Raw genomic sequence first — 13,106 nt, forward strand, 5'->3', positions numbered from 1 at the left:
ATGACGTATTTAACATTGTACCAATTAACATTGTACCAAATTAACATTGTACCAATGTTAATTTGCTGGACTTGACAATTATACATGGCTATATAAATTGCTAACATTGGAGAAAGATGGGTAAAGAGTATATGTGAACTGTGATTTATTTTTGCAAATATTCTGTATGTTTAAAATTATTTCAAAATAAAATGTTTAAAAAGAACTTGAGGAGTCTTTACAGATACACTTTATCTTGGTAATAGTCCCCTGAGTCATTTGGTCAAGGATGTTATAAAATCAAATGATTACATTTTTTCTCATCTACAAAATACTTATATATGTGTGTATGTATGTGTGTGTGTGTGTGTGTGTATATATTCATTACCTATTTATTATTTATTAAGAAAGACATTAAGATTAAATCATATGCAAAATTTGGAAATGAAAATCAAAACCATAATGAGAGAACATCTTACTCCTGTTAGAATAGCTATAATCAACAGGAAAAGTAATAACAAATGTTGAAGAAGATGTGGAGAAATAGGAGCCGGTGGGACTGCAAATTGGTACCGTCACTACGGAAAACAGTATGGAGGTTCCTCAGAAAACTAAGAATTGATCTACCATATGATCCAGCAATCTCTCTACTGGGTATTTACCCCAAAGACTTGAAAAACCCATAACCAAAAAGATATTTGCACATTGATGTTCATAGCAGCATTATTCACAGTGGCCAAGACATGAAAGCAACTGAAGTCTCCTATGATAGATAATTGGCTAAAGAAGCTGTGGTAGATATATACAATGGAATATTACTCAGCCATAAGAAGAGATGAAATACTGCCATTTGTGACAACACGGATGGAACTAGAGATAAACATGTTAAGCAAAATAAGCCAGACATAAAAAGTTGAAAATCACATGATATCACTTATATGTGGGATATAAACCTAAAAGCATAGACATGGACTATATACTAGTGGTTACTAGTGGGGAGAAATAGGATGGGGGAGGTAGATTGGATAAAGGGGGTCAAATATAAGAGGATATGGTATGGGTGAAGTTGGTAATGGGGATCAAATATACGGTAGCTGAAGGAAACAAGACTTTGGGTGGCAAACACAATAGAACATACAAATGTCAAATTATAATGTACACCTGAAAATTATATAATTGTATTAACCAATGTTACCCCCAATAAACTTAATTTAAAAAAAAAAAGAAGAAAATTGAATAGTACTTACAAGGCCTAGGAGAGGGGGAATGAAGAGTTTTGTTTAAGGGGCATAATATTTCAGTTTGAGATGATAAAATCTAGGAGATATAGTAGAGATGGTTGCACAACCATGTGAAAGTACTAAAAACTACTGGAAGGTACACTTAAAATGGTTAAAATGTAAAAAAATAAGTGATCTATAAAAATTTGCATAAAGAATGGCCTGAAAATTTCTGTAAAGGTAGTGTTCTGACAAATATTAAAACATATTATACTATTACAGTGAAAAATAAAACAATTTGGTGCTGGCATATGCATGGGGAGAGTTCAAGGAACAGAAAGATGACTCGAATGCCTAAGAATTTAATGTATGATAAAAACTGGAACTTCAAAACTGTTGGAGAAAAGATAATTTATACAACAAATGGAGATGAGTGGAGTGGAAAAGAACCCTGTCTCATTCAATGTACCATAGTGTATATATCAATTTCAGATGGAACAAAATGATTTAAATGCAAAGAATGCAATCGGAACATATGGCTGAAAAGTTTACATAATTTCATCATGGGGACATCACACTTTTATGATAGAGACACAACACTCATAGCCATTGGAGAAAAAATTGATATATGCAACTATTAATGTAAAACTTCTGCGCATATACATAACCACTGATGGGAGAAGAGTTAAATAAATATGGTCTATATTAAAGTTATCATTAAAAGGAAAGTGAGGAGGGAGGAGGTAGAAAGGGTAAAGAAGGTCAAATATATATTGACAGAAGTAGATCTGACTTTGGGTGATGAACACACAATACAATATACAGATGACGTATGATTGAATTCTACACATGAAATATATTTTTATAATCAATGTCACTCCAATAAATTTAACAAAAAATAAAAGGATGAACATAAATCTAAATACAACCCTAATCTAAGACAGTAAGTGTAAAACATGAGAGTTTTAGAAAGATATGAACAGCACGATCTCATTTCAGTTTAAGAAAAAAGTAAAAAATGCTAAAGTATGTGTATCTACACATATAAGGATACTGATGTATAGAAACAGATAAAAAGACACCTACACTATTCAGTTACTAATTCAGGTAATGTACTAGGGGAAAGAGAAGGAGATTAATCTTTAACTCTGTATACTCTCCTAATGTTAGAAGTTTTACAATTTAATATGCATATACTACTTATGTAATTGAAAGTTATACACAGCAATCTATATCCAACAGTATAAAATCTTAAAAGAAAAGGGACTAGTAAGAATAAGGCAAAGAAAAAAACCTAGAAAAAATATGTTCACTTTGTGTCTAAAGGGCTTTAATTTATGAGTTCTGACAAATCAATAAGAAAAGGTTTAAGATATTTGAGAAAAGATCCCTGCAGTTTATCTTCTTTATAAGCATTTCCTCACAATCAATTCTATCTTCTTTGAGACAGTAAACTGTATCAGTATTTTATACATCCTTTATGAATTCTTATGATCAAGTCTTTTAGAAGAGCATATCAGCAAACATAGTATCCCACAATGCATAGGCTCACTAGGACTATGTGAGTAAACATGGATGGGTTGACGAGAATAAACAGCATATGCTATCTTAATGTATCAGTCCACTAAAAAAAAAAATCTTCCCCACCCCCAAATCTCAGAGCACTGAATTAATGTACTCAAGGAGGCTACTAGGTACCAGGTAAACAGAAATTATGAAAAGGTGTTCTAATTACGATGTTATCATACACAATTCCCCTCAATCCTTTAAAATATTAGGACAGTAGAAAATATACAAAAAAATTAGAAGCCAGTAATTGAAATTTGTTTGAGTTCATCACCCTTATTAAAAAACAGGAAACTAAGCCTACAGAAAGGATGTTACTTGAGTAAGCAGAGCCAAACTAGGACCCTGAATAAGGTCAGCACGGGTTAATACTCTTTCTATTACAGTAGTCCCTCATTATCCATGAAGGATACTTTCCAAGACACCCAATGCCTAGAATTCCAGATAGTATCAAACACTATAGATATATTATGTTTTCTCCTATACAGACATACCTATAATAAAGCTTAATTTACAAATTAGATACTGTAAGAGATTAACAACAATCATAACAAAATAGGACAATTATAAGAATATCCTGTAATAAAACTGATGTGAATGTGGTTGCTCATTCTCAAAATATCTTATTATATTTTACTATCCCTTCTTCTTGTGATGATGTAAGATGATATAATGCCTACATGAAGAAGTAATGTGGATACACTGGACAAAGGATGTTTCACGTCTCTGGTGGGACAGAGAGGGACACCTTGGGATTTAATCGCACTACTCAAAATAGTAAGTAATTTATGAACTGTTCATTTCTGGAAATTTCCGTTTAATGTTTTTGGACCATGGTGGTTGCAGATAACCGAAACCACAAAAAGTGAAACTGTGGATAAAGGGGGATTACGGTATTCCTCTTGTCTCTTGCTTCTGCTGCAACAAAAGGATAGCCAGAGATAGCAGTATTGAAGCAGGAAGACGATTCCTTCCACTATATCAAATAATCTCTCAGGTCTTAAGCAGAGCAGTTAATCAGTCATCCATACAAGAAATCCTCCGTTTCATTTTAATAAATATGAACTTTTCCTAACTTTCAGTTGCTATAAAATTTACTTTCTTTTGCCAGTAAATGCATAAAGATAAAAAGAATAATTGTATGAAGCAAGGAGAGGTGGGGGTGGTAGAAATACAAGTCTTGTTCTAGAGACAGCAAATATTTCCTAGTTTAAATGGTGCTGTATAAAAAAGAACTAAACTGGTTGCAGTCCAGGAAATAAAACATAGTCCTTTACCAGGAAAATAACCTGTAAAAGTGTCACCAGATCACTTAAAAGGCGAATAAAATGGTGAAATAACATACATATTGAAAAAAAAGACATGGACCTTCCTCTTTATTAATATTGATAGGAGTGATGCTGTAAGTCATATGAGCTTCCCTTTAGAGTTTCCTATATGCTAGGTACTGTAAGTGGTTGAAATACATCCCAATGTTACATTACTATCACTCAGTGAGGAAAGCATTGAATCATTTTACATATAAGTAAACAAATTTAAGTTTACATAACTTGCCAATTTTACATACTTGTGTTTATCTGCTGACAATGGCAAATAATTTTACAATCACTAAGTATAACAACTAAAGTAGTTGTAGGTATGTACGTCCTCTACATTTTTAAGAATGATGAATAAGTGCAAATCACCAGAAATTTAAGAACTTTTTGAAAATCAGGAAGAATTAAAACAATATTGAAATACATAAGCAGGAAGTTACTAAAGCTGAGGCATGGTAAATTATAGGTTTTGAACTAGGCCAAGTTGACACTGGATAAAAATATAGATTGGAGCAAATACTTGGGAATTAATGCTTTATTTTCATTATATAAATTATGCTTTTCATTCTTTACTTAAAAATTCCCATGCTTTGATTTACTCTGAAAATGGTTGCTATATATTTTTATTCATAAAACTGCCAAACAGAAATTTATACGCCTGTGTGATGCACATGACATACTAAGACCCTATGAAAACATACAAAATAACAGCAGCAGAATTGTTTGCAAATTGTATATCACACATGTCATGGAAATGAATACAAGGAAGTTAAATACCAGTATGGCTTTATTTCATGTATTCAGTATAATCAATATTTGATGTCAAAGAAATGAAATATAAAAAAGAAAAGAAAAAAGACACTTTTCGTACCTTTAATACATTCTGGCATCGCGGGCTCCCATATACTGTTAGCATCACAAAAAATTGTGTTGCTGCCTTTAAGGTAAAAACCCTTCAGGCATTCAAATACAACCTTCGCTTTGTAGTAATATTTAGTTTTAAATCCTGACACCAGTTTTCCTTTCTTGAGGACTGGATTTTCACATTTGACCACTGTGAAGTGGAGAAATTTCAGAATTAACAAAAAACTGCTTTAATATAGGACAGAAAAACTAGTACAAAGTAGTAATTTCAAGTGGGAACAGAGAGACAAGGAATGAAAGGCAGAATGTTAATTTAAAAAAAAAAAGACTTGATTTATGCATTTTAATGCAAGGTAAACAGATTTAGAGAACTCTAACAACTTTTTCCCACCTAGAGCAAACTGTCATTATAGCTTATTGGTTTCCCACATTTTTTTTTTTTTCTACTGCAAATTTTGTGAAAGTTCTGACTACCGTAAAGAAATTCTGGCTAAGTACAAACACGACTATTGATACTCATTAGCTTTAGGGATTTCTTTTTTTCAATTAGAGTTGACATTCAATATTATATTGGTTTTAGTTGTACAGTATAATGGTTAGACAATTATATAACTTATGAAGTGATTCCTCTGATTAGTCTAGTATCCACCTGGCACGATATATATTTATTACAATATTATTGACTATATTCCTTGTGCTGTACCTGTACTTTACATCCCTGGGACTATTTTGTAACTGCCAATTTGAACCTCCTAATTCCTTCGCCTTTCTTAGCCCGCCCCCCGTATGGTAACCATCAGTTCATTCTCTATATCAATGAGTTCATTTTTGTTTTGATTATTTTAATTTTAGATTCCACATATAAGTGAAATTATATGTCTTCATCTTTCTTACTTATTTCACTTATCATAATACCCTCTAGTTCCACCTGTGTTTTTACAAATGGTAAGATTTCATTGTTTTTTTTTTTAAGGCCAAATAATATTCTATTTTATATATGTCTGTCTTTATCCAATTGTCTGTCAGGGGACACTTAGGTGGCTTCCATATCTTGGCTATTGTATATGAAATGTCCTTCTTTGTCTCTTGTTTGCCTTTGTTTTAAAGTCTTTTGTCTGATATAAGTATTACTACCCCAGCTTTTCTTTTCATTTCCATTGGTCTGAAATATCTTTTTGCATCTCTTTACTTTCAGTTTGTATATCTCTTTCATCTAAAGTAGGTCTCTTGTAGATAGTATATGTATGGGTCTTGTCTTCTTCTTCATTAAGCCACCATGTCTTTTGATTGAAACATTTAATCCATTAACATTTAAAGTAATTATAGATATGTATATAGTTATTACCATTTTATTATTCATATTTTTATTTTTTATTTTTTATATTAAATTTGTTGGGGTGACATTGGTTAATAAAATCATATAGGTTTCAAGTGTACAAGTCTGTAATACATCATCTATATTGCATTGTGTGTTTACCACCCAAAGACAAATCTTCCATCACCATATGTTTGACTTCCTTTACCTTTTCTACCTCCTCCCTTCTGCCCTTTCTCTCCTAACCACCATACTGTTGTCTGTGTCTCTAAGTTTTTGTTTGTCTTGTTTGTTACTTTCGGTCTTATATCCCACATATGAGTGAAATTATATGGTTTTCAACTTTTTTCTGTCTGACTTATTTTGCTTAGCATCATAATCTCAAGATCCATCCATGTTGTTGCTAATAGCAATATTTCATCTTTTCTTATGGCTGAGTACTATTCCATTGTATATATGTACCACATCTTCTTTATCTAATTATCTATCAAAGGACACTTTGTTTGTTTTCATGTTTCAGATGCTGTGAATAATGCTATAATAAACATAGGGGTGCATATATCCTTATGGATAAATGTTTTCAGAGTAGATACCTAGAAGAGGGATTGCTGAGTTATGTGATAATTCTATTTTTAGTTCTTTGAGGACCCTCTATATTGTTTTCCATAATGGCTGTACTAATTTACATTCTCACCAGCAATATATGAGGGTATCTTTTTTTCCCAACCTCTCCAACACTTATTACTTGTGTTGTTAATAATAGCAATTCTTATAGATGTAAAATGATACCTCATTGTGGTTTTGATTTGCATTTCCCTAATAGCTAGTGAAGTTGAGCATCTTTCATATGTCTGTTAGCCATTTGCATATCTTCTTGGGAGAAGTGTCTGTTTAGGTCCTCTGTCTGTTTTTTAATTGTAATGTTTGCTTTTTTACTGTTGAGTTGTATGAGTTCTTTATATATTTTGGATATTAGGCACTTGTTGGAAGAATTGTTTGCAAATATATTCTCCCATTTGGATTGTTGCCTCTTTATCTTATTTATGGTTTCTTTTGCTGTGCAGAACCTTTTTAGTTTGATATAGTCCCATTTATTCTTGCTTTTACTTTCCTTGTCTTGAGGTCAAATTCGTAAAATTCCCTCTAAGATCAAGGTTCATGAGTTCAGTACTTATGTTTTCTTCTATGCAATTTATTGTTTCAGGTAATATATTCAGGTCTTTGATCTATCTTGAGTTAATTTTGGTGTATGGTGACAGATAGCAGTCTAGTTTCATTTTTTTGCATGTGGTTTTCCAATTTTCCCAGCACCTTTTATTGAAGAGGCTTTCTTTTCTCCATTGTATGTTTCTGGCTCCTTTGTCAAAAATTATTTGCCCATATATATGTGGGTTTATTTCTGGGGTCTCAATTATGTTACATTGATTAGTCTATGTGTCTGATTTTCTGCCAATACCATGCTGTTTTGGTTATTGTCGCTTTGTAGTATAATTTGAAGTCAGAGACTGTGATACCTCTGCTCTTGTTCTTTTTTTAACCCCCTCAGGATCGCTTTGGTTTTTTGGGTCTTTGTGATTCCACACAATTCTAATACATTTTTGTTGTATATTTTTTAAAAATGTGATTAGGATTTTGATGGAGATTGCATTAAATCTGTATTGCTTTCGGTAATATGGCTATTTTAACTATGTTGTTTCTTCCAATCGATGAACATGGAATATCTGTTCATTTCTTTGTGTCTTCTTCATTTTCTTTTAAAAACATCATGTAGTTTTCAGTGTATAGGTCCTTCACATGCTTTGTTAAGTTTATTCTTAGGTATTTTATTCTTTTTGTTACAGTTGTAAAAGGAATTTAAAAATTTTTTTTCTTCTAAAATTTCATTTTTAATATATAGAAATGCAATGGATTTTTGTACCTTGATTTTGTATCCTGTGACATTACTGTATTTGTTTATTTTTTCTAATAGTTTTTTGGTGACGTCTTTATGGTTTTTTATATAAAGAATCATGTCACCTGCAAAAAGTAACAATTGGACTCCTTCATTTTCAATTTGAATTCTTTTTATTTTTTTCTCTTGCCTGATTTCTCTAGGTAGAACTTCCAATACGATGTTGAATAAGAGTTATAAGAGAAGGCATTCTTGTCTTGTTCTTGATTTTAGAGAAAAAATTTCAGTTTTTCACCATTAAGTATATTAGCTTAGGGTTTGTAGTATATGGCCTCATTATGTTAACATATTTTTCCTTCTATACACATTTTATGAAGTGTTTTGATCATAAATGGATTCTGTATTTTGTCAAATGCTTTTTCAGCATCTATTGATATGATCATATGATTTATATTCCTTATTTTGTTTATGTGATGTATCACATTGATCAATTTTTATACGTTGAAACATACTTGTGCCCCTGGAATGAATCTCACTTTATTGTGATATATGATCCTTTTAATGTGTTGTTGTATTCTATTTGCTAGCATTTTGTATACAATTTTTGCCCTGTGTTTATCAGAGATATAGGTCTATAGTTTGTGTGTGTGTGTGTGTGTGTGTGTGTGTGTGTGTGTGGTTGAGTGTGTGTGTGGTTGAGTGTGTGTGTGTGTGTGTGAGTTTTATCCTTATCAGGTTTTGGTATCGGGTAATATACTCATAAAATCAGTCAAGAAGTATTGCCTCTTCTTCAATTTTTTGAAAGATTGAGGATAGGTATTAAATCATCTTTGAATGTTTTGTAGAACTCACTAGAGAAGTCATTTGGTCCTGGACTTTTATTTTTTGATGATTGCTTCAATTTCCTTACTGTCGATCAGTCTATTTACATTTTTCAGTTCTTCATGATTCAGTCTAGGAAGGCTGTATATTTCTAACAACTTGTCCATTTCTTCTATGTTTTTGAATTCGGTGGCATGTAGTCTTTCACAGTATTCTTGTGTGATCTTTTGTATTTCTGTGGTTTTGGTTGTAACTTTTCCTTTTGAATTTTTGATTTCATTTATTTTTTTTTTTGGTAAGTCTAGTCAGGGTTTGTCACTTTTACTAATCTTTTCAAAGAATGAGCTCTTTGTTGTACTATTTTTTTCTATTTTTTGTTTTCTATTTCACTTAATTCTGCTCTAATTTTTATTATTTCCTTCCTTCTCCCAACTTTGGCCTTCATTTGCTCTTTTTTTCTATTCTTTAAAATGTAACGTTTGGTTGTTTACTTGAGAATCTTCTTGTTTCTTGAGATAGGCCTGTAATGATATAAACTTTCTTCTTATTTCCCCTTTTGCTGTATCCCCAAAGTTTTCATATGTTTTATTTTTATCCTCATTTGTTTCTATGTATCTCTTGATCACTCCTCTTATTTCTTCTTTGACCCTAACTTTCTTTAGTAGCATATTTTTTAATCTCCACATATTTGTGGTTTCTCCCTCTTTCTTTTTGCAGTTTCAAAGCATTGTGGTTGGAGAATATACCTGATATGATTTCAATCTTTGTAAATTTGTTGAGACTAGTTTTGTGTCCCAACATATGGTCTATCCTTGAGAATGTTCCATGTGCAATATAGAAAAATATATAATCTGATATTTTGGGCTGAAAAGTTCTGTAAGTGCTGATTATGTCTATTTGGTCTAATGTGTTATTTAAGACCGAAATTTTCTTATTGATTTTCTGTTTGGCTGCTCAATTGACAGATGGATGCAGTATTTAGGTACCCTACTATAATTGTGTTTTTGTCAGTTTCTCCCTTTAGTTCTGTTAGTAGTTGCTTTACATATTTTGGTGATCCCTGATTGAGAGCATATATATTGATGTGTTATGTCTTCTTGATTATTGTCCTCTTTATCATTATGAAATTTCCATCTTTGTCTCTTGTTATCATTTTTATTATGATGTCTGTTTCATCTGATATAGGTACAGCTATATATTTTCTTCTCTGGACACCATTTGCTTTGAGTATTGTTTTCAATCCTTTCACTTTGAATTTACATTTGTCTTTTCAGCTGAGATGGGCCTCTTGAAGGCAGCATATGGTTGTTTTTTAAAGAAATGTATTTATTTATTTTAATTAATTTCAAATATACAGTACATTGGTTAGACATCTACATAGTTCATAATGATCCTCCCAATTGCTCCCTCCCGACCCTCTATCTAGCCAACATATTAATGCTAACTGCCTTCCCTATGCCATGCTCCCCATCCCTGTGACCATCCATCAGCTACTGATTTGTTATTCTTTAACCCTTCATCCCATTCTCCCAATCCCCCAACCCTCCCTCTGTCCATCATCAAATTGTCCACTATATTTGTGAGTCTGTTTTTGATTAGTTTGTTCTTTTTGTTCCTTAGATTCTGCATGTAAGTGAAATCATATGGTATTTATCTTTCTCTGTCTGACTTAAATACCTTCTAGGTCCATCAAGGCAATATCTTTTCCCATCCCCTTCTTTTTAGTTTTTGTGTGCCTTTTAATCTGAAGTGAGTCTCTTGTAGGCAGCATGACATAGGGGTCTTGTTTTCTTATTTATTCATCTACTCTATCTTTTAGTTGGAGCACTTAATTCTTTTCCATTTGAGGTACTTATTGATAGGAATGTAGTTGTTATCATTCTTTATTCCTGTTTTTGATATATGTTTTTTTTTTTTCTTTTTAAAGAAGTCCCTCCAACATTTCTTGTAAAATTGCCTTGGTGTGATAAATTCCCTCAGCTAATTTTTGTCTGGGAAGCTCTTTATCTGTCCTTCGACTCTAAATGATAGCTTTGCTGCATAAAGTATTCTTGGTTGTAGATCTTGGGTCGTCATCATGTCGAATATTTTGTGCCAAGCCCTTCTGTCCTGCACAGTTTCTTTAGAGAAATCAGCTGCCAGTCTTATGGGTACTCTCTTGTAGGCAACTAACTGCTTTTCTCCTGCTGCTTTTAAAATTCTCTCTTTGTATTTAACCTTTGGCATTTTAATTATGATGTGTCTTTGCATGGGCCTCTTTGGATTCCTGGTTTTTGGGATTCTCTGACCTTCCTGGGGTTGTATGTCTAATTCCTTCACCAGGTTTTCCATCATTATTTCTTCAAAAAGCTGTTCAAAATCTTGTTTTCTTTCTGGTACATCGATGAGATGGATATTTTGATCCTTAATAGTGTCCGATAGGCTCATTAAATTATTTAGTCTTGGTCTCTTTTTTCTTGCCATTCTGATTGAGTGTCCTTGGCTTTCCTGTCCTCTATATACGTCATTTGATCCTCTTCTTTATTCACTTTGTTTATTCTTTTGTTTATTCCATTTAATATACTTCTCATCTCTGACAATGTGCTCTTCATTTCAGACTGGTTCCCTTTTATAATTTCCATTTCTATTTTTATGTTTTTTATCTCTTTGTTGAAGTTCTTACTGAATTTATCTACACTTCCCGAAAGTTCATTGAGCATCTTTATAACCAGTGTTTTGAACTCTGCACCTGTTAGATTACTTGACTTCATTATATCTGGATCTCTGTTCTGTTCTCTCATAAGATTTCTGCTTCTTTGTCTTCCCATTTTGGCTGCCTTTCCATGTCTGTTTCTATGTACTAAGCGAAGCTCCTAAGTCTCCGGTCTTATTAGCTTGGCTTTGTGTTGTAGGTGTCCAGTAGCACAGTCCTGGGAGGATTTCAGCTGCAGGTCAAATTTAGACCAAGCCTCTACCCCTCTGGGGGCACCTGTTAGTGGCAAACAACCCAAAGATGCTGTGCTTATAGTTGCCTCAAAAGGCCACACCAGAAACCAAGGCCAGTTGCCACCAGTGTGAGTCTAGGAGCAGCTTAGCATAGAGCACCTGACTCGCTGAGGATAAACCAGGATGTGGCTTGGGTGGGGTTGTGATTGAGGGGAGGCAGAGTTTCAGGGAATCTTCTGGGTGGAGCGACCTCTGTTATCCAGTTTGATGATGTCTCTGCTATGGTGGCATTGCGTCTGTGCAGTAGGAGGTGGGAGGGCTCAACAGGGAACAACGGATACCGCCGGCATTTCTATACAGAGCAAGTCTCACCTCGGCCCTCACTCCAACAATTCAGTGTCCCCGTGTAAGTCCCTGGTGCCCCCTATATGCAGCTGAATTGGCACTAGTGCTCAGAGCGAGGATGTCTGTCACTGTGAAAGTCCACTCACGGACACAGCCCCTTTAAGAGGCATCTGCTGCTGCTGCTGCTGCTGCTGCAGCCTCTATTCCACCCAGCTGCTCGGGGCCGGGCAGCCTTGCCTCCTCGCTCTGTCCTACCTTCTGCTATTGCAGGGTGATTTCTTAGATTTCTCCCTAGTTGTATGGCTTATCTAGATCCCAGGTGATTTTTCCTTGCTGTTTGTTCCTTGTTTGCGTCACAACTTTGATTTGGTTGCCAGAGGGGTGAATAGACCATATTATTTACATCATTTTTTTTCTTCTCCTGGTTGGTTTTGTTTTTTGATACAGTTCGCTATTCTGTGCTTTTTTATTGGTGATTTCAGTCCATTTACATTTAGGGTGATTATTGACATATGAGAATTTCCTATAGCCATTTTATATTTTGTTTTCTGGTACCTCTATGTCTTCATTGTTTTCATTGTTTCTCTGTCCTTGTCTTTCTGTGTGTTATTTTAGTTTGGTGGTGTTCTAATTTTTCCTCTGTTTTCTCTTTTTTTCTGTTATGTGTCACAGTACTGGATTGTGTGTGTGTGTGTGTGTGTGTGTGTGTGTGTGTGTGTGTGGTGTGTGCGTGTGCTTATCATTAAGTTTAAGTAAAAGAAAGTTTCATATATACAGTAGCCTCTTTTGCCTATATCTTATCGCCATTCCTCTTTGCAAATTCAGACTTTTATTTCTTGCTTTTTTATGTTTTCAGTGTCACA

At 33.6% G+C, this 13,106-nt stretch overlaps 1 protein-coding gene across 1 annotated transcript in view; it reads right to left on the minus strand.

The window, feature by feature from the left end:
• Positions 1-4,890: 4,890 nt before the first annotated feature.
• The window catches only part of LOC102895375 (membrane cofactor protein-like), a gene marked incomplete at its 5' end in the record, with an annotated part of 34,795 nt that continues 26,579 nt past the window's right edge, over positions 4,891-13,106 (minus strand). The window contains one exon of the mRNA XM_015597670.1: positions 4,891-5,135. Coding sequence (XP_015453156.1) covers positions 4,891-5,135 — 245 coding nt within the window. The remainder of the gene's footprint in view (positions 5,136-13,106) is intronic.

Source organism: Pteropus alecto, unplaced genomic scaffold (assembly GCF_000325575.1).
Source record: "Pteropus alecto unplaced genomic scaffold, ASM32557v1 scaffold941, whole genome shotgun sequence".
Classification (NCBI taxonomy): domain Eukaryota; kingdom Metazoa; phylum Chordata; class Mammalia; order Chiroptera; family Pteropodidae; genus Pteropus; species Pteropus alecto.